General features: G+C 32.8%; 1 protein-coding gene across 4 annotated transcripts in view; it reads left to right on the top strand.

Moving 5' to 3' along the window:
* Positions 1–17,181, top strand: part of LOC141522202 (cation channel sperm-associated auxiliary subunit beta-like) — a 204,147-nt gene extending 186,966 nt beyond the window's left edge. For all 4 annotated transcript variants that reach the window (XM_074235409.1, XM_074235408.1, XM_074235404.1 and 1 more), the window contains 2 exons: positions 10,788–10,862; positions 16,838–17,181. In XM_074235409.1, coding sequence (XP_074091510.1) covers positions 10,788–10,862; positions 16,838–17,020 — 258 coding nt within the window. In that variant the 3' untranslated portion in view covers positions 17,021–17,181. The remainder of the gene's footprint in view (positions 1–10,787; positions 10,863–16,837) is intronic.
* Positions 17,182–18,475: the final 1,294 nt, after the last annotated feature.

Here is an 18,475-nt window from a genome sequence, read left to right as displayed (position 1 = left end):
CCACGTGTACAATTTTATTTTTCCAGAAAGGGAAATAGAATCATTAAGATGATACCTAGGCCTTATCCTAGGTTGTCCTCATAAATTATTCCCAGAACCCTTTTCCAGGCATCCATCTTAACGGTTCTTCAGACTGCCACACATGCCATTTTCTATTATTGGCTTTATTACAATTCAGACAACTGCCCTGGTAGTCAAAATTCAAAACAAATTACAGTCTCCCGAATTTTTCCTTAAATAACAAAATTTTGCCATTAACTACAAATTAAAGCTTAAGTATATATTCAGGGGAAAAAATCCTGCTACTTCTTTGAATCATTAAAGCTAGATGAACAATATCAAAGAGAAAGAAAAGTCTTAGTTCACATCAGGTTTCTTGGGTCTGTGATCTACATCAGATGTTGGCTGCTTAGAAACCTTTTGATTTTCAACATTGGGTCATCTGTAGGCTCCACAATCCAAATAGGCAGTGCTGCTCTTTTAAAGTATGTCAGGAGTCCACTCCTAGGAGTTTGGTAATGGTGGGAATGATGAGTAGAACCTAAAAAGAACCTTTCCATTGTGGATTTTATGAATGTTTTAAGGGCAGTCGTTTCCAGTTTTCCCAGTTGGATTGAGACTGAACCAACTGGTATTTCTAAAAATAAGACTGTGAGATAGGTTGGTAAGTTTCTTATATTCCCTATACCAAATAAAATACTAAAGAAGGGAGCCTTTAGTTGCTATGCTTCCCATCCAGAAGTACAGTGACATTAGGCCTGTTACTATCTCCTAGGGTCTGAGCTTAGGAGAACCAAATGGTCTAGATTTAAGGACTAGCATTGAAGGGCTTTGACTCAGGTGATACTTAGTTCCTCAGATAATTTAGTGAAGGGAGGTTTTAAGTAATCCTTTAATTCTTCCTGATGTCCTGGACTATTAGACACAATAGAAGTGTGATGAAGGCAACTTAGTTAATGAAGTTCCTTGGAAATGGGTAGTTTTGAAACAAAGTATTTCTTTAGAAACCCCCAATAATGGAATGATTTATTCTAAGATGATTTTACTATCCCATAGACTACCTTTTTTAATTTTTAAATTTTTACATAATTTATGTATTATTTTCATCCATTTGTATATGCATATTTCCAAGGTACAAAATTTCCTTGCACCCCTCCTTTTCACTTACCTTCCCTCAGTAGAGAACAGTCAGCTTATCATTTTGCATACATATTTTGTTAAACACATTTAAAAATTAGTGATTTTGGAATATGAGGAATTAGGATTACAGGAAAGAGATACATAAGATGATTTTTACAAAGTGTTCATCAGTTTGGGTAGGGGTGGTTTTTTTCTGTTTTGTTTAGTTTTGGTTTTCTCCCTCTGGTTGGGGATAATATCATCCATTATACTAATACAGTTGTCCTAGCTCTCGGGACTGTCAAAATAGTTGTTTCCAACAAAGTTGTTTATCTCATAATGTTGTTGATGTGTACATTGTTCTCTTGATTCTAGTTCCTTTGCTCAGCATCAGATTATGTAAGTCATTCCATGCTTCTCTACAGTATGACATGTATTATTTTTTATAGAATAATAATATTCCATAGTATTCACATACCATAGCTTGTTTAGCCATTCCCTAATTGGTGGACATCCCCTCAATTTCCAATTCTTTGCCACTACAGAAAGAGCTGCTCTGAATATTTTGGAACATGTAGGACTTTTCCCATTTTTTGCAATTTCTTCTGGATGTATAGTTCTAGAATTGGAATTGCTTGGTCAAAGGGTATGAACAGTTTTATTGCTCTTTGGCCATAGATCCATATTGCTCTCCAGAAAGGTTGGATCCACTCACAACTCCACTAACAATGCATCAATGTCCCAGTCCTCCCACAACCTCTCCAACATTGATCATTTTCTCTTTTTTCTCATCTGGGCTAATCTAATAGGTGTGAAATGATACCTTATTGTTGTTTTAATTTGCATTTCTCTAATCAATAATTATTTGGAGCATTTTTTCATATGATTATATGTAGCTTTAATTTCTTCATTTGAAAACTGTCTGTTCACATTCTTTGACCATTTATCAATTGGGAAATAATTTGTGACCTTATAAATTTGATGCAATTTTCTATATATTTTGAAATTGAGACCTTTATCAGAACTCCTGGATGTGAAGATTGTTTCCCAGCTCTCTGCTTTTCTTCTAATTTTGGCAGCATTGATTTTATTAGTACAAAACCTTTTTAATTTAATATAGTCAAAATCATTTCACGTTGCAGTTCATAATGTGCTCTAATTCTTGTTTGATCAGAAATTTATCCCTTTTCCTTAGATCAGATAGATGATTTTTTTTTTTGGTCTTACTCTTTATGTCTAAATCCTGTACCCATTTGGACCTTATTTTGGTATGGGGTATGAGATGTGAATCTATACCTAGTTTTTGCCATACTGTTTTTCAGTTTTCCCAACAATTTGTGTCAAATAGTGAGTTCTTATCCCAGAGGCTTAAGTCATAGAGCTTGTCAAATAATACATTGCTGTAATAGTCCTTTCCTGTAATTTCTTTTGAACATATCCTAATCCATTGATCCATTACTCTATTTCTTAACACATACTGGGAAGTTTTGATGACTACTACTTTATAGTATTTAGATCTGATAGAGCTATTTATATTTTTTCAACAATTCCCTTGCTACTTGCCCTTTTGTTAAATCAGATGGATTTTTGTTATCCTAGTTAAATAAAGGAGTTATTTGAATTTTGATTAGAATGGCACTGAATAAGTAATTTAATTTGAATAGAATTGTCATTTTTATTATATTAGCTTGACCTAACCATGAGCATTTGACATTTTTCCAATTATTTAGATCTGACATTATTTAGGTGAGGAGAGCCTTATAATTGCGTTCATAGAGTTTCTGGTTTTGTATTGGGAGGTAGATTTCCAAGTATTTAATATTGTCTGCAGTTAGTTTAAATGGAATTTCTCTTTATCTTTTGTTCTTTGGCATTGTATATAGAAATGTTGCTGATTTATGTGGGTGTATCTTATATCCTGCTACTTTGCTGAATTTGTTAATTATTTCAAGGAATTTTTTAGATGATTTTCTCAGGTTCTCTAAGTATACCATCGTATCATCTGCAAAGAGTGAAAGTTTTGATTCCTCATTGCCAATTATGATTCCTTCAATTTCTTTTTCTTCTCTTAATGCTACTGCTAATATTTCTAATACTATATTAAATAATAATGGTGATAATGGGCACCCTTGTTTCACCCCTGAATTTTTTTGGAAATCCTCTGAGTTTATTCCCATTAAATATAATATTTGCTGATAGTTTTACATAGATACTATTTATTCTTTAAAGGAAAAATCCATTTATTTCTAAACTTTCCTAGTGTTTTTAATAGGAATAGATGCTGTATTTTATTAAAGGCTTTTTCAGCATCTATTGAGATAATCATATGTTTTATGGTACCTGTTGCTTTTGCTATTGATGTGTTTTCCTGATGTTGAACCATCCCTGTCTGCCTGGTATAAATCCAACCTGATCATGATGCATTATCCTTGTAATAACTTGCTGTAGTCTCACTGCTAAAATTTTATTTAAGATTTTAACATCAAAATTCTTAAGAGATATTGGTCTATGATTTTCTTTGTCTGTTTTGATTCTTACTGGTTTAGGTATCAGCACCATATTGGTGACATAAAAGGTGTTTAGCAAAACTCCTTCCACTCCTATTTTTTAAAAATAGCTTATGTAGAATAGGAATTAATTATTCCTTAAATGCTTGGTAGAATTCACTTGTGAATACATCTGGACCTGGAAACTTTTTCTTAGAGATTTTATTGATGATTTCTTCAGTTTATTTTTCTGAAATGGGGTTAAGTAATTTAATTACTCTTCTGTTAATCTGGACAGTTTGTATTTCTGTAAATATTCATCCATTTCACTTGAATTGTCCAATTTATTGGCATATAGTTTGGCAGAGTAGCTCCAAATTATCTCTTTAATTTCCTTCTCATGAGTGGTAGTTAACACTTTTCATTTTTGATACTGGTAATTTGGTTATCTCCTTGCTTTTTTAAAATCAGATTAAACAGAAGTTTGTCTATTTTATTGGCTGATGCAGAAAACCAACTATTAATTTTATTAGTTTTCTTACCTTCCATTTTATTAATTTCTCCCTTGATTTTCAGAACTTCTAATTTGACATTTAATTGGAGTTATTTAATTTGTTCTTTTTTCTAGCTTTTTTAGTTGCATACCAGATCATTAATCTCTTATTTCACTATTTTATTCATATAGGCATTTAGAGATGTAAAGTTTCCCCACAAAACTGCCTTTGCTCCATCCCATGAATTTTGGATTGATGTCTCATTTTTATCATTTTCTTGGATGTAATTATTGATTATTTTCTATTATTTGCTTTTTGAACCACCCATTATTTAAGATAAAGTTATTTAATTTCCAATTAGTTCTTGGTTTATCTTTCCCTGACTCTTTATTACGTGTAATTTTTATTGCATCATAGTCTGAGAAGTGCATATTTATTATTTCTGACTTTCTGCATTTGATTTTAAGGGTTTTGCCCTAGTACATGGTCAATTTTGGTGAAGGTGCCATGTACTGCCATGTACTGCCAAGAAAAAAAGTATATTATTTTCTATCCCCATTAAGTTTTCTCCAGAGGTCTATCATATTTAAGTTTCCTAAGATTTCATTCACCTTCTTAATTTCCTTCTTGTTTTTTGTTGTTGTTAGATTTATCTAGTTCTGAGAGAGGGGGAATTGTGGTCTCCCATTATTACAGTTTTGCTGTCTATCTCTCTTTGTAATTCACTCAGCTTTTCTTCTAGGAATCTGGATGCTATACCAATAAGTGCATACATGTTAAGTAATGATAAAGCTTCATTTCCAGTGGTGCCTTTTAAGAAGATGTAGTTTCCTTCCTTATCCCTTTTAATGAGATTGATTTCTGCTTTTACTTTGAGATTAGGATCGCTACTGCAGATTTTTGTGCTTCTACTGAGACATAATATATTTTCCTCTAACCTTTTTTACCTTTACCCTGTGTGTATCTCTCTGCTTCAAATGTGTTTCTTGTAAACAACATATGGTAGGATTCTGGTTTTTAATCGATCCTGCTATATGCTTACATTTTATGGAACAGTTCATCTCATTCACATTTACAATTAAGATTATTAATTCTGTATTTATCCTCCATGCTATCTCTCTCCATTTATATTTATCTCTTTCCTTTTCTCTTATTCATCCTCACCAAATTTCATACCTTTCCCTTTGACTTTTCTTTTAGAAATTTAACTTTCAATTTATTTTCACTTATGCCTTCCCTGACCTTTTATCAGTCCCTTCTTCCCTTATTTTTCCAAATTACCAGTCCCTCCTTCCCTGTAGATTAAGTTAGACTTTTAAATCCAAATCCAAATGGGAATGTATCTTATTCCCTTAATGGTCTAAATATTTACTTAGCATTCACGATCTCTATTTTTCCCCCTCTAAAATTACAAATCTTTGTGTCTCTTCCCTTGTTGCTCTATCATTTAGTCAAGTATCATTAATCACAGTTCAATTATTTTTTTGCTTGATAAGTGCCTATTGTTATCAAGATATCACAGATTGTTTACTTGATTGCCTGATAAGCAATACTGAGTCAAATTGTATCAAATTATAATTATAATCATATTTTTTCCTTTACACTCTTTTCAAGTAGCTTTCAAGAATACACAATACTCTTTACAAGCCAAAGTATCATCCAAAATTATATATCATTTCTTGAACTATTTGTGCTCCTCCTCCCAGGCCTATTTTCTTTCACACTTTACCTCCCCCCCCTCCCCACCCAGAATACTTAGTACCTTGTTAAATGAACCAAGGCCTCTTCTTTCTTCCACTTTACTCTTCCCCTTCCCCAACCAAGGTACTTAACTCCTTGTTAAGTGAAGCATCCATTAATTCAAAACCTGATCTAATTACCTGCAAGAATGTTGAAGATTTCTAAGTACTGAGATTTTGGAGGTCTCAAAGAGAACTTTACAATGATTGTAAGTAACAGAGACACTGTCTCTGGTTCTCACAGTTCATGATGCTTAAAGATTTCTTAGTATTGAGAGACTCGGGAGGTCTCACCTGAGAACCTTAGAAATGATTATAAGTAACAGAGACAAGTGTCTCAGGTCCTCATTAAGCAAGGTTTTCAGCACCTTCTGATTAAAATGACTCAAAGTAAGGGGCGACTAGGTGCCCCAGTGGATATAGCAATGGCTCTGGAGTCAATAGTACCTGTGTTCAAATCCAGCCTCAGACACTTAATAATTACCTAGCTGTGTGGCCTTGGGCAAGCCACTTAACTCCACTGCCTTACAAAAAAAATAACCTAAAAAAAAGTGACTCAAAGTATAAAGAGACACTTAAGTTAAAGTTAACACCCCTGCTTTTTTTTCCAGGGCTTTTTGCCTCAACTATAGATGTAATTGTGGACCTCTTCAATTGAGAGACAAAAGCATATTATACATATATCCTTTAGATTCCTTCTTTTCAATTATATTCTACCCTCTTAGAGAAGTAAAGTTCTAAATAATTAGAATTGTTATATCTTCCCTTTTAGGATCCAACATTTGTTTAAAACAGTTTTGTTTTTTCAGTCCCCTTTTCATTTATGTTTTTTTATGTAACTCTTCATGTATTTGGTGAAAGAATTATCTGTTCACTTCTGATCTTTGTGTCAGGAAATTCTAGAAGTCCTGTATTTCAATGAATATCCATTGTTTTTGTTGACAGTATATGGGGAATTTTTCAGGGTAGTATATTCTGGGTTGTAATTCAGGCCCTTGGCTCTCCAAAATATATTATTCCAGTTCTTCTGATCCTTTAGTGTTGAGGCTTATAGGGCCTGTTTTAGTCTGATTATGTTCCCTTTCTTTCTCAATTGTTTTCTTTTTGTTGCTTGTAATATTCTCTCTTTTATTTGAGGGTTCTGGAATTTGGTTATTACAACCCTTGGAATTTTTATCCTGGGGTCTCTTTCTGGATGGGGTTCTATGGATTCTTTCAATTATATATTATGATCTTGTTCTAGTATATTGGGGCAGTTTTCCCTTATAAATTCCTGCATGATATTTTCCAGTTTTTTTTGTTGGCCCAGGCTTTCTAGTAGTCCAGTGATTGGTAGATTGTCTCTCCTGGATCTGTTTACCAGGTCATTTACTTTCCCTAGAAGATATTTTACATTTTCTACAATTTTTTTCAGCCTTTTTATTTTGTTTGATGTATTCTTGTAGTTTTGTAGATTCATTGATTTCTAACTGTTCAATTCTAATTTATAGGATTTTATTTTCTTCAATTAGCTTCTGTGTTTCCTTTTCCAGTGGAAACTTTTAATGGACTTGATTTCTGTGGTCAGCTTGTCACAATTTTCCTGCATGAATTCCATTTCTTTTTTCCATTTTTCTTTTCTCTTTGATTTTTAAATTATTTTTAAGCTCTTTGATGACTTTTTGTATTTGCATCCATTTTATAGACTGTTTAATACTTCCTCTGTGAGTGATTTTTCACTGCTTTCTTCTTCAGACATGACATTGCTCGTATCTTTATCTGTGAAGTAGTTTTATATAGTGAGTGGTCTTTTAGCTTTTTTGTTTATCTTTGTTATTGCAGTTCTGCTGCTATAGATCCAAGTTTTCTATTTTTCTGGAGCTGGGGTCTGATTCCCTGGCTTGTTGTTGGCCAAGATGTTGCCTATGAAGTCCTGGCCTTGCTTTTGCAGAAGTTTTTTGTTTTATTTTTTTCCAGGTTTTGACTTAACAAAGGATTGTTCCTGACCCAGTCCTGTCTTTTTCAGGGTTCAGAATTTGCTTGGGGTTGTGATCCTCCTGGCTGGCTTGCTATCTAGCTGCCGGGATCTCTCTTATTATTAAGCTGTTGGGACTTGGATTGCACTATGGCTAAAGACCTCCTGCTAGCTTTCCCTTTTCTTACTCCTGGACTTACTTCTCCTTTCCCCACAAAGAGACAGTTCTTCATTGAAGATCCTCTACAATTTTTACAATTGAAAACTTCCATATCTGTTCATCTGTTTTTCTCATCTTTCTGCAAATTCTCCATTAAAGATTCATTTTTATAACATAATGAATATTTCTTTATAACATAATGAATTTTGTACTGAATACCTAAATTCTGAATTCTCTTCCTTTTATAAATGGAATATTTCATCAGGCTTTGGTTCTCTTTCACTTGTCTTAAAATACATTTTTATACTTTTATATTCTTTGGGTATTCACTCATTCTTTTCATTTGATTTAGGGTCATCTTGATCATTTTTTCTATTTTTTTACTTTGTGTCTTTATTGAGATTTTTTCTCTTGAACATTGGTCTTATGTTTCCCCCATTGCTCATTTTCTGCCCCATCTACCTTTGACAGTGAGTATATTATTCTCAGATCTGCAAGTCTATTTCAGATTTCTTCCATTGGTAGATAAAAGCATTTTTCATCCTGAACCATTTTCTTCTGGGTGTCAATACTCTATGTTAGTATGGTGGCCTCCAATCCTAGTTCATGCCTTTTATTTCAACTACAAGAAGAACAATGATGATGACAAGAACAGCAACAGTAGCAGTAGAAGTAGAAGTAGTCATAGGTAGTAGTGGTGGTGGTGGTGAGAGTAGTCATAATAATCATTTGTAAATAGTCAGAGTAGGAATATCCTCATAAGAACACTTGAGTATATGCTATTAATATTCCCCTTTAATAGGTGAGGTCCCTGAGGGAGATAAAAGCTAACTTACTTACTTGCTCAAGGTCATAGTAAGTCTCTAACTCAGGTTTTCCTCACTTCAGGTAGAGCATTCTTTCTATTCTGCTATTTAGTTCCATCTAGAAGATGTTCCTCATTTTTTTTCTCAGCTAGGTTAAAGCAGAGTCTACAGTCATTGGGTAGAGATCCAGTCAAAAGGCAATATATCTTTACAGCTGCTCCCTTCTGCTTCACATAATTGGGCAGTCATTTTCTGTTGCTTGTGGGGTGGGAGGAGGACAAGTCCCTTGATTGGTCCAGATAAAAACCTAGGAGTCATTTTGTGTGCTTTCTTTGAGATCATTAAAGTTTGGGGTAGGGACAGAGTTTTGAGAGAGGTCTTAAAGTATTGAGAGAGGACTTTAGTATTCCTTGGTGTTAATTCATAGCAATTTTACCTTACTAGAATTCTATAGTCTTTATTCTGTGGATTCTGTTAAAATTGTTCTATTTGGCACAGAATTCTTAATTTTTTTTTAAGAAAATAAAAGTATTCAGGAGTGACTAATCTGCTATCTTAGTTACCATATGATCAAGAAATCCAAAGTGAAGCCTTTTTTATAACCCCAGCATCTAAAACATTTCCCTCAATATATTTATTTAGCTCCACACTTTTATTTCTAATATTCTCTAATCTGGGTTAACAAATAAAGGTATGGAGTGGGGGGGGGGGTGTCAGTTATTTTAAAGGGATTTCTACATTGATCATGTGACTTGTAGCTGAGACCCTGACTATAACTTGAGAGATCTGTTTCTAGAATTACCATGTTGCATTTTTTGGTGCATAGAGAAAATATTCATGTCTTTGCTCTAGATTCATGTGAATAGTTTCATCACATCGGCTGAGGAGATAATTCAGACATCAACATGTTAGCAAATCAGCATTCTTCCAGGCTTTCATAGACTCCTTTTTTAAAAAAAAATTAATTCTTTTTAAATTTTCATATTTCATATGCATATTTCCAAGTTACAAAATTTTCCTCCACTCTTCCTTCCTATCCCCCTCCCCTCAGTAGGGAAAGTCAGGTTAGCATTTTACATACATATTTTGTTAAACATATTTACAAAATAGTAATTCTTGGCATGAGGAATTGGGATTAAGTGTAAGAGATGATTTTTATAAAGTGTTCATCAATTTTAGTAGGGGTGTTTTTTTCTGTGTTTTACATTGTTTTGTTTTGGGTTTTTTCCCTTCTGGTTGGGGATAATATGGTTACAGTTTTCCTAGCTCTCTGGATTGTAGAGATCTCTGGATTGTAGAGAGGAGTTGTTTCCATCAAGGTTGTTCATCTCATGTTGTTGATGTATACATTTGTTCTCTTGACTCTATTCTCTTTGCTCAGCATCAGATCATGTAAGTCATTTCATGCTTCTCTAGAGTCTGACCATTTATTGTTTTTTAATAGAACAATAATATTCCATAGTATTCACATACCATAACTTGTTTCGCCATTCTCCAATTGCTGGGTATCCCTTCAATTTCCAATTTTTTGCTACTACAGAAAGAACTTCTCTGAATATTTTGCAACATGTAGGACTTTTCCTATTTTTTACAGTTTTTTTCTGGATATAGTCTTAGAATTGGAATTGCTGGGTCAAAGGGTATGAATAGTTTTATTGCTCTTTGGGAATAGTTCCATATTGCTCTCCATTATAGACTTTTACTATAGCTGACATTCTCCTTACTTATACAGCAATGTATTGTATGATTTGAAGAAGAGATCATTGTAGAGAAAAAGCAGAATGAATTGCCCTACATTCCATAAATGGTTTGGGCTTAGTGGGGTCATCATCATCATTATTAATTGTTATTATTCTTAATGTAATTTAAGCTATGCTTTTAATTGATCCTAAAATTAGATTCTTCTTTAGTTTTTAGAATATTTAGTGTAATAATTCAGAAATTTTATTAATAGTTGCCTTTTATTATAAATGTATTTAAATCCTGGAGATGCTACTTCTTGTTAATTGTTCTGTGTATTTTTCTTTAGGGTTCTGAACTCTTCCATTTCAGAGTGGTTGTTATCCCTGGAGTCACTTTTTGTAAATTTTATGATGAATTTCAGGTATGATACATGTTCTGGGTCTTCATGAGGCAAGGGTGATTGGTTATTATATTAAATTTAATAGGAATATTGGATAAATTCCTTTACTACTTTTGAAAAAGAGGTAAAGTAACAATAATTGTGATTCTGTACAATGGGAAAACTATGATCCCTTTATGAACACTATGTTTTCAGATGAGTACAAAACTGGAAAGTAGTCATGTGAACTTCTATGAATTTTAATTATGTAAATTTAGATGTTTATACTTTTATATAATTATTCACACATGTATAGAATTTTAAGAACTATAAAGCTATCTTTAACTATACTCTGAGAAAGGTCATGAAATTGTTATTTCCTGACTTTAAAGACAAGAAAATTGAGATTCAAATAAGCAATGCCACTTCCTTATGGTCACATGGCTAAAAAAGTATCAGAGCCAATAATGAAATCTGTTTCTTGATTTCAAATCTAATTCTTTTTATAACATTATCCTCTTTTGCTACAAACTTTTCCTTTCAACATAGTGAAGTCTCTTCTTCCCTAAAAGTACTTTCTGGGATAAAGTAACAATATTTAAAGGATTAGTATATATTTAATGAGGAACAGAAAAATATAATATTCCACTGAAAAGTTCCTAGGCATGGATGATATATTAAAGTACTCTAAGGTCATATTCACTTTTAGGTGCGATTATGAAACATTTTTGATTTGTAGTGTTCTTACAATTTATTAAAATCTCAGATTTTCTAGGGGAAAAATGATATTTGAAAACAAGAGTAGAATAATTTATAGAAATACAGAAAACATTTATTTGGGGCCTAGAAATTGCAAAAAAGAATTTTTTTCCATGGGATGGGGGAAATATATTTGACCCATTACTCTAGCTAGTTAAAATCTTTCTGAACTCTGATGCTATTATTATCTTTTACATTTAATAGGTATGATACTATTTTATATGTCATTAATGGAAATATAAAATAAAATAGAGATAAAGGATTTGCCCTAAGGACACTTCAATAATCTTTGAGCCTCATCTTGTTTAACATACAACTCTTGGGGCAGCTAGGTGGCACAGTGAATAAAGTACCAGCCCTGGAGTCATGAGGACTTGACTTCAAATCTGGCCTCAAACACTTAATAATTACCTAGCTGTGTAATCTTCAGAAAGTCATTTAACCCTATTGCCTTGCAAAAATAAAATAAAATTAAATAAAATACAACTCTCTAGTAGCTCGGTGGCATCAAATTCAAACAGAAACAAATACCACTAATCTATCCACTATCATCCCTACAAACTACATATTGACTTTGAGTTACAACCCTACTCAAGGCCAAGATACTTCTGCAGCAACAAGACCATCTCCAATAGTCCTGTTTCCTATAAATCAGGCTGTGAGATGGAACAATTCTGGGGAAAGCAAGTGAGAAGGATAAATTGCATAGCATACTCCTCACTATAATAAACATAATTGTGCCAAAGCATACCTTCAGTCATTTGGTTAATTGGTGTGCTCCTCTTTGGTACCAAAGTAAGTCATATAAGTTTTAATGTCCATAAATTTTCATAAATTAGTTTTCTGGTTTGGGGCACAAAGCTCTCATAGACCATATGATTGATGTCTCTATTGCCGACACTTTTCTACTTCTTCTACTTTCATTGAGTTTTTGGCCATAGCAACCAGTGAAATAAAGATAGACTACAGAATCCATCAAGATATAGTCTATTTCTCTTATTTACTATGTACTGCATTAAAGAGATCCCAATTCCAAAGGAAATGCACATTGTGCTAATTTCATGTGCCATCAAGGTTATCCAAGATCCTGCAAGATATAGCTTTCAGTAATATTTGAATTGAGACTTACCAGAAGAGCAGGTTGGTTTTTGAAATGGAAGACAATCTAGAAACAAAATTTTCAACTTTAAAATTATGAAGAAAGCAAGGGAATTCCAGAAGAATATCTATTTCTTCTTCATTGACTACACTAAAGCTATTGATTGTATGAATATCAAAATGTGACAAATCCTCAAAAATATGGGAGTATCAGATCATTTTACTTGTCTCCTGAGGAACGTGCATGCAGGACAAGAAACAGTAGTTAGAACCAGACAACGAACTGGTTTAAGATTCGAAAAAGAATATGACAAGACTGTTTATTGTCCCCTTATTTAACTTATATGCAGAATATATCATGTGAAATGCCAGACTGGATGAATCAAAAACAAGAATTAAGATGACCAGTAGAAATATAAAGAATCTTAAATATGCAGATGATTCCACTCTGATGGTAGAAAGTAGAGTTACGAAGCATCTTGAGGATGAAAGAACAAAGCTTAAAAACCTACCTGAAGTTTAATGCATACACAAACACACACACACACACACACACACACACACACACACACACACACATACACACATTTGCCAGCTGGTCCTGGGGCTCATGAAATTTAAAAAGATCTTTCTTGCTCCTCAAAAGGATAGTTATGACAAATCTTAGACAACAAGGAGATCAAATCAGATAATTCAGTCTATTCATGGAAGGTCATGTTCTGAAGTTGGAACTTAAATATTTTGGTCACATAGTGAGAAGATGGGACTCACTGAAAAAAGATCCAAAAGGCAAAAAAGAAAAGGGGATGGTAAAGGATGAGATGGATAGATAGTATCATGAAGGCAACAAACAGGATCTGGGACAGATTTTGCAAGATATTGGAAGATAGAAGGGCTGATTGTGAAGTTGGACTTGACTGAATGCCTGAACAGCAACAATAGCACTTAAATATCTTTACATGCTAATTTGTCTCCTACAACTATGCTGTGAAGCATGTGCTAAAGGCATCATATTTTCATTTTCAGGCATTTAGGTGGTACAGTAGATAAAATTCTGGACTTAGAATCAGGATCTAGACTTCAAATCTGATCTCAGATACGTAGTAGCTATATGACCTTGGTCAAGTCACTTAAACATGTTTGCCTTAGCTTCCTCAAAATTAAAATGAGCTGGAGTAGGAAATGAAAAATTACTTAAGTATCTTTGTCAAGAAAATCCCAGATGGGTTTACAGAGAATCAGATATGACTAATGAACAATAATAACACTCCTCATTTTACTGATAAGCAAATGTCTCAAGTTGGAGTTGAACATTATTCCAAATCTAGTACTCTATCTTTTAAGCCACACTAAAGTAAACAGGAACAACAGGACTACTTAAATCACTAATATACAAATTTTGCCTGTAACCACAAATATTTGACATGTCTTCCCTCTCTATTTTAAGTTGCCTAATTTCTTCCTCCCTGCACCATGCATTCTTCTTCTTGGATAACACCTTGAAGGCAAGGTCAAGGCTGTGCTTAAAAATGAGTCTAATCTAATTTACCCTGTTATCATTTACTGTTGGTGTGACATAATTAGTTTTTACTTGTTGTATTAGTTTTGGATTTGTATTATTGATTGGTATATGTGTATTGTGTATACATATATATGTATCCATACATATATATGTATCCATACATATATATGTATATGTAGTCTACACACTAATTTTTCACAGTTTCTTTTTTATTGAATGTTGTTGTAATCATTGTGTATTTTACCTCCTGGTTATTTCACTTTGCACCTTCACTTTGTATTAGCAATATTTCCAAGTGTTTCTGAATTCTACTAGTCATTATTTCAGCACAATTAATGGTATTTACTTTGTTTCTACTTTTTTTGTTGTTAGAAAAAAAAAGTGCTTCTAAGAATGTTTGATGTACATAGGACCTTTCTTTCTTCTTTTGATATTCTTAGTCTATTTGGAAGTAAGTTCTCTGTCTCAAACAGTATGGACATAATTACTTTCTTAGCATTTATTCCAAATTTCTTTCCAGAATGGTTATTCAACTCACAGGTTCACCAAGGTATCAGTCTGCCTGCCTTTCTTTCTCAAGATTCCCTAACAATGACTATTTGAAGATTTTGTCCTTTTTGCCAATTGGAACTCATATTAATGAAATATAAATTTAACATGCAATTAAATACATATTAAAAGTTTATTAAATTAAAATTTTCAAATAAACACAATTTCCAATAAGTACAAAACTTTGTCTTTGAAATTAGTGTGAAAATGAATAGGGAAATAAGTATTATAGAACTGATTGATAGAAGCTAAAAGCTTATTATTTGAAAAGACTAAGAAAAATGTTAAACCTTTTGCTATCCTTATCAATAAGAGTGTGAAATCAAAGTCAAAATCATAGCAAAGAGTAGAACATCCTAGAAAAACCGAGAATTTAAAAGAAATGAATGTTGCTTTCTCCCCAACTCAAATTAAATTACTCGAAAGAACATATAATAGAGATCTTAAGGATATTATCCCAAGATAATTTTAAATAATTAGGAGCATGCAATATTTTACATTGCACTGGTAACTGGCTATTTTGGGGGAGGGGTTTGGAAGTGGATTAGGAGGAAAAAACCTTTTACAGAGGGTGGAATTTGATGTGTTTTGACATAAGCTATAGTGAGAGGGAAGGGGGCAAAGCATTCAAGACATTCAAGACAACTGGAACAAATATACAGAGGTGGGAGTCAAGTGTTAGAGGAATTTCAAGTAGATTTCATTAGTTGTAAAGTATGTGGAGGGAAATAGGATGTTAGAAGATAAGAATGGTAGGAAATTACCATGCTATGAATTTAATTATAGATATTAAAGAAAAAAATTACATATTTGATACTAGATAGAGGACCCTTGTAGCACCTGGAACAGGGTAGTGACATGGTCATTTCTAAACCTTAGAGGGAAAATTATCTTGACAACTGAGTAGAGGATATACTATATTGGGAAGATACATGAGGAAGGATGAAGCTAGTTAGAAGATTATATTAGCATAAGACTGTGTGTATATAGAGAAAGAGATGATAGCAAAAAGATCTGGTAGCAAATCACACATATGGAAAGAGTGAAAAGAATCCATAATTATATTAAGATTGTGGTCCTGAGAATCTGGGGTAATGATAGTTCCCTTTGCAGTAGGGAAGGTCAGACATGGGGGAAGAATTTGAGGGAAAAGATATTGCCACAGGACTTCTTGTTGTCGGTTTTCCATTGTCAAAGAGAACCAATGACATCATTGAAGGTGATGCCTTGACTTATGAGAAAGAATTATGCATTTGACTCAGAAGTACTGCTACCCTAAATCCTAGTCCAGAATTCCATGTGAAAAATAGAAATTTCTAGATTTTAGTACTATCGTTACCCTTTCTTACTCTCTTTCTGGTTTGATTCAAACACTGACATATATATATATATATATATGTCATATATATACATATATATATATATATGTATACATATATATACATATATATATATGTATACATATATATATAATTACTGCTGTAGCATTTTTAAAAATGCAAACAGGCTAAATTCTATTCATGGTAAGATAGTAATACTAGTTCTTTCTCCTTTCCTCTTCTGAGCTTCCCTTTGGATGGAAAATTCCTCCCTATTCCCTTTTTGCTCCAGCATGCACAAGACCCCTCAGAAAGAAAGGAGGAGATTTTACAAAGGAGTTAAGGATTTCCACTTCTTTGTCTCATGAATAGGGAAATGTGCAAAGTATTATTGTCCTCCTTTATAGGCTAGGCATCCCAAAACTACAAAGGTACCTGGTTTTCACCTTTTGTTTGGTCCTGCTTCCAGGCCTCTCAACCAACAGGTGTAGTGTCTCTATGGACAGAAAACATAAATCTTGTCCCTTATAGCCTGTCTCTTGTGTAGCAGAGAATTTTTGGAGAACATTGTAGACAAATATTCCTAAATTTGGTGTTGATTCGTTTTCAGATTAGATTTTAGGTCTATAAAACATAGATCTAAAAAAAAAAAGAAAAACAAACTTACAAACTATATCAATTTCATTTATTAGCACATTAGATAAGTGAGACCCTAGAGGAAAGCAATGGCTTAAGTTAGTGATGTTAAAGGCCTTTTCTTTCTGTTTCAGATTTATGTAGATGATGTACCACAGCCATTTCCAGGAAGAATTCTTATTGCCATTACCGCATCTGGCGTTCTGGGGGGCCTCATTTTTTCAATATCTATGTTAGAATTGTATGGTATTAAAGTGTGGAAGCCATTTAAAAGAAAGTTAAAGAAAATAAGAAGGTACACACTTGATATTTTTTGAATAACTGCAGAGAAATTATCTACATGAGAAAAGTGACTAATATACACAAAACAGTTGGCACAATTATTCTTTTTAAACTTTTATTTTTAATCTTTTCATTGTATGCTATATAAGGATTCTTGATGAAATATGTAAATTAAATGCTAATCTCAGAGGATTATTATTTGTTGTAGAATTAAAGTCATTCTTTGAAAATATGCATTAAAATATTTAATTTTATGAGTTTAACTGTCAAACTATTTTGTGTGTCTTGGACCGAAAATTGCTCATCTTCTTCTTATACCAATTATAAAATGTACTCATTTGCTTCATTCAATATTTTTAGTTAAATTCCTTGAATATTGCCACTAGTTTATTTTCAACTGGAAGTTGTATAGTATATTATAGATAAACCTCAAAATTTTGATCAAGTTAAATAGTCTTGTATTAAATGTTTCTGAAAGCAATACACAGTAGTAATAAGTGACCATAGTAATATGCTGTATGACAAATGCAAAAATCTAAGCTTTGAGGGCAAGAACTCACTATTTGACAAAAATTATTGGGAAAATTGGAAAGCTGTTTGGTAAGAACTTGATTGACACCAACATCTCACACAATAGTCCAAGATAAGAATCAAATGAATGCCTTATTTAGACATAAATTATTATATATAAACATTTTAGTAAAAAATGGAATATTTTGCCTCTCAGTCTATGGATAGGGGGGAGAATTTAGGACAAAACAATACAGAGAGAGCACTACAGTATGTAAAATGTATAATTTTAATTTCCTTAAATTTAAAATGTTTTACACATCAAAACCCCTATAGGAAAGATTATAAAAAAAATAGAAAACTGGGTGATAATTTTTACAGCAAATTTCTCTGACAAAGGTCTCATTTCTCAAGTATATAGAGAACAGAATTAAATTTATAAGAACATAAATCATTTCCCAGTTGATAAATGGCCAAAGAATATGAATCAGCAGTTTTCAGAACAAGAAATCAAAACTGTAGTCACAAGAAAACAATGCAGTAATCTCTATTGATTAGAGAACTACAAGTAAAAACAACTTTGAGGTGCCTCTTAAAACTGATCAAATTGATATAACAGAAAAGAAAGATGACAAAAGTTCAAGGGGATGTGGGAAAATTAGGTATTAAAGCATTTTTCATGGAGTTAAGAACAAATCTAATCATTCTGGAGAGCAGTTTGTAACTTTAACCAAATAACTATGAAAATCTTCACATTCTTTGATCTAGTAAGTCCAGTAGTATATCTGTGTCCCATAAAAGAAAAAAGATGCTTATGTACAAAGATAGCAGCTCTTTTAGTAGTGTCAAGGAATTCAAAAATTGAGGAAATAATTATCAATTGGGGAAATACTGAACAAGTTATATTATAGTATTTTGTTTGAATTACCTTATAAGAAATGATGAGCAGGGGGCAGCTAGGTGGCTAGGTGGATAAAGCA

This window comes from Macrotis lagotis, chromosome 4 (assembly GCF_037893015.1).
Source record: "Macrotis lagotis isolate mMagLag1 chromosome 4, bilby.v1.9.chrom.fasta, whole genome shotgun sequence".
NCBI lineage: Eukaryota > Metazoa > Chordata > Mammalia > Peramelemorphia > Peramelidae > Macrotis > Macrotis lagotis.
The sequence above is the reverse complement of the archived record's forward strand: the minus strand, read 5'-3'. Positions and strand labels throughout refer to the sequence as shown.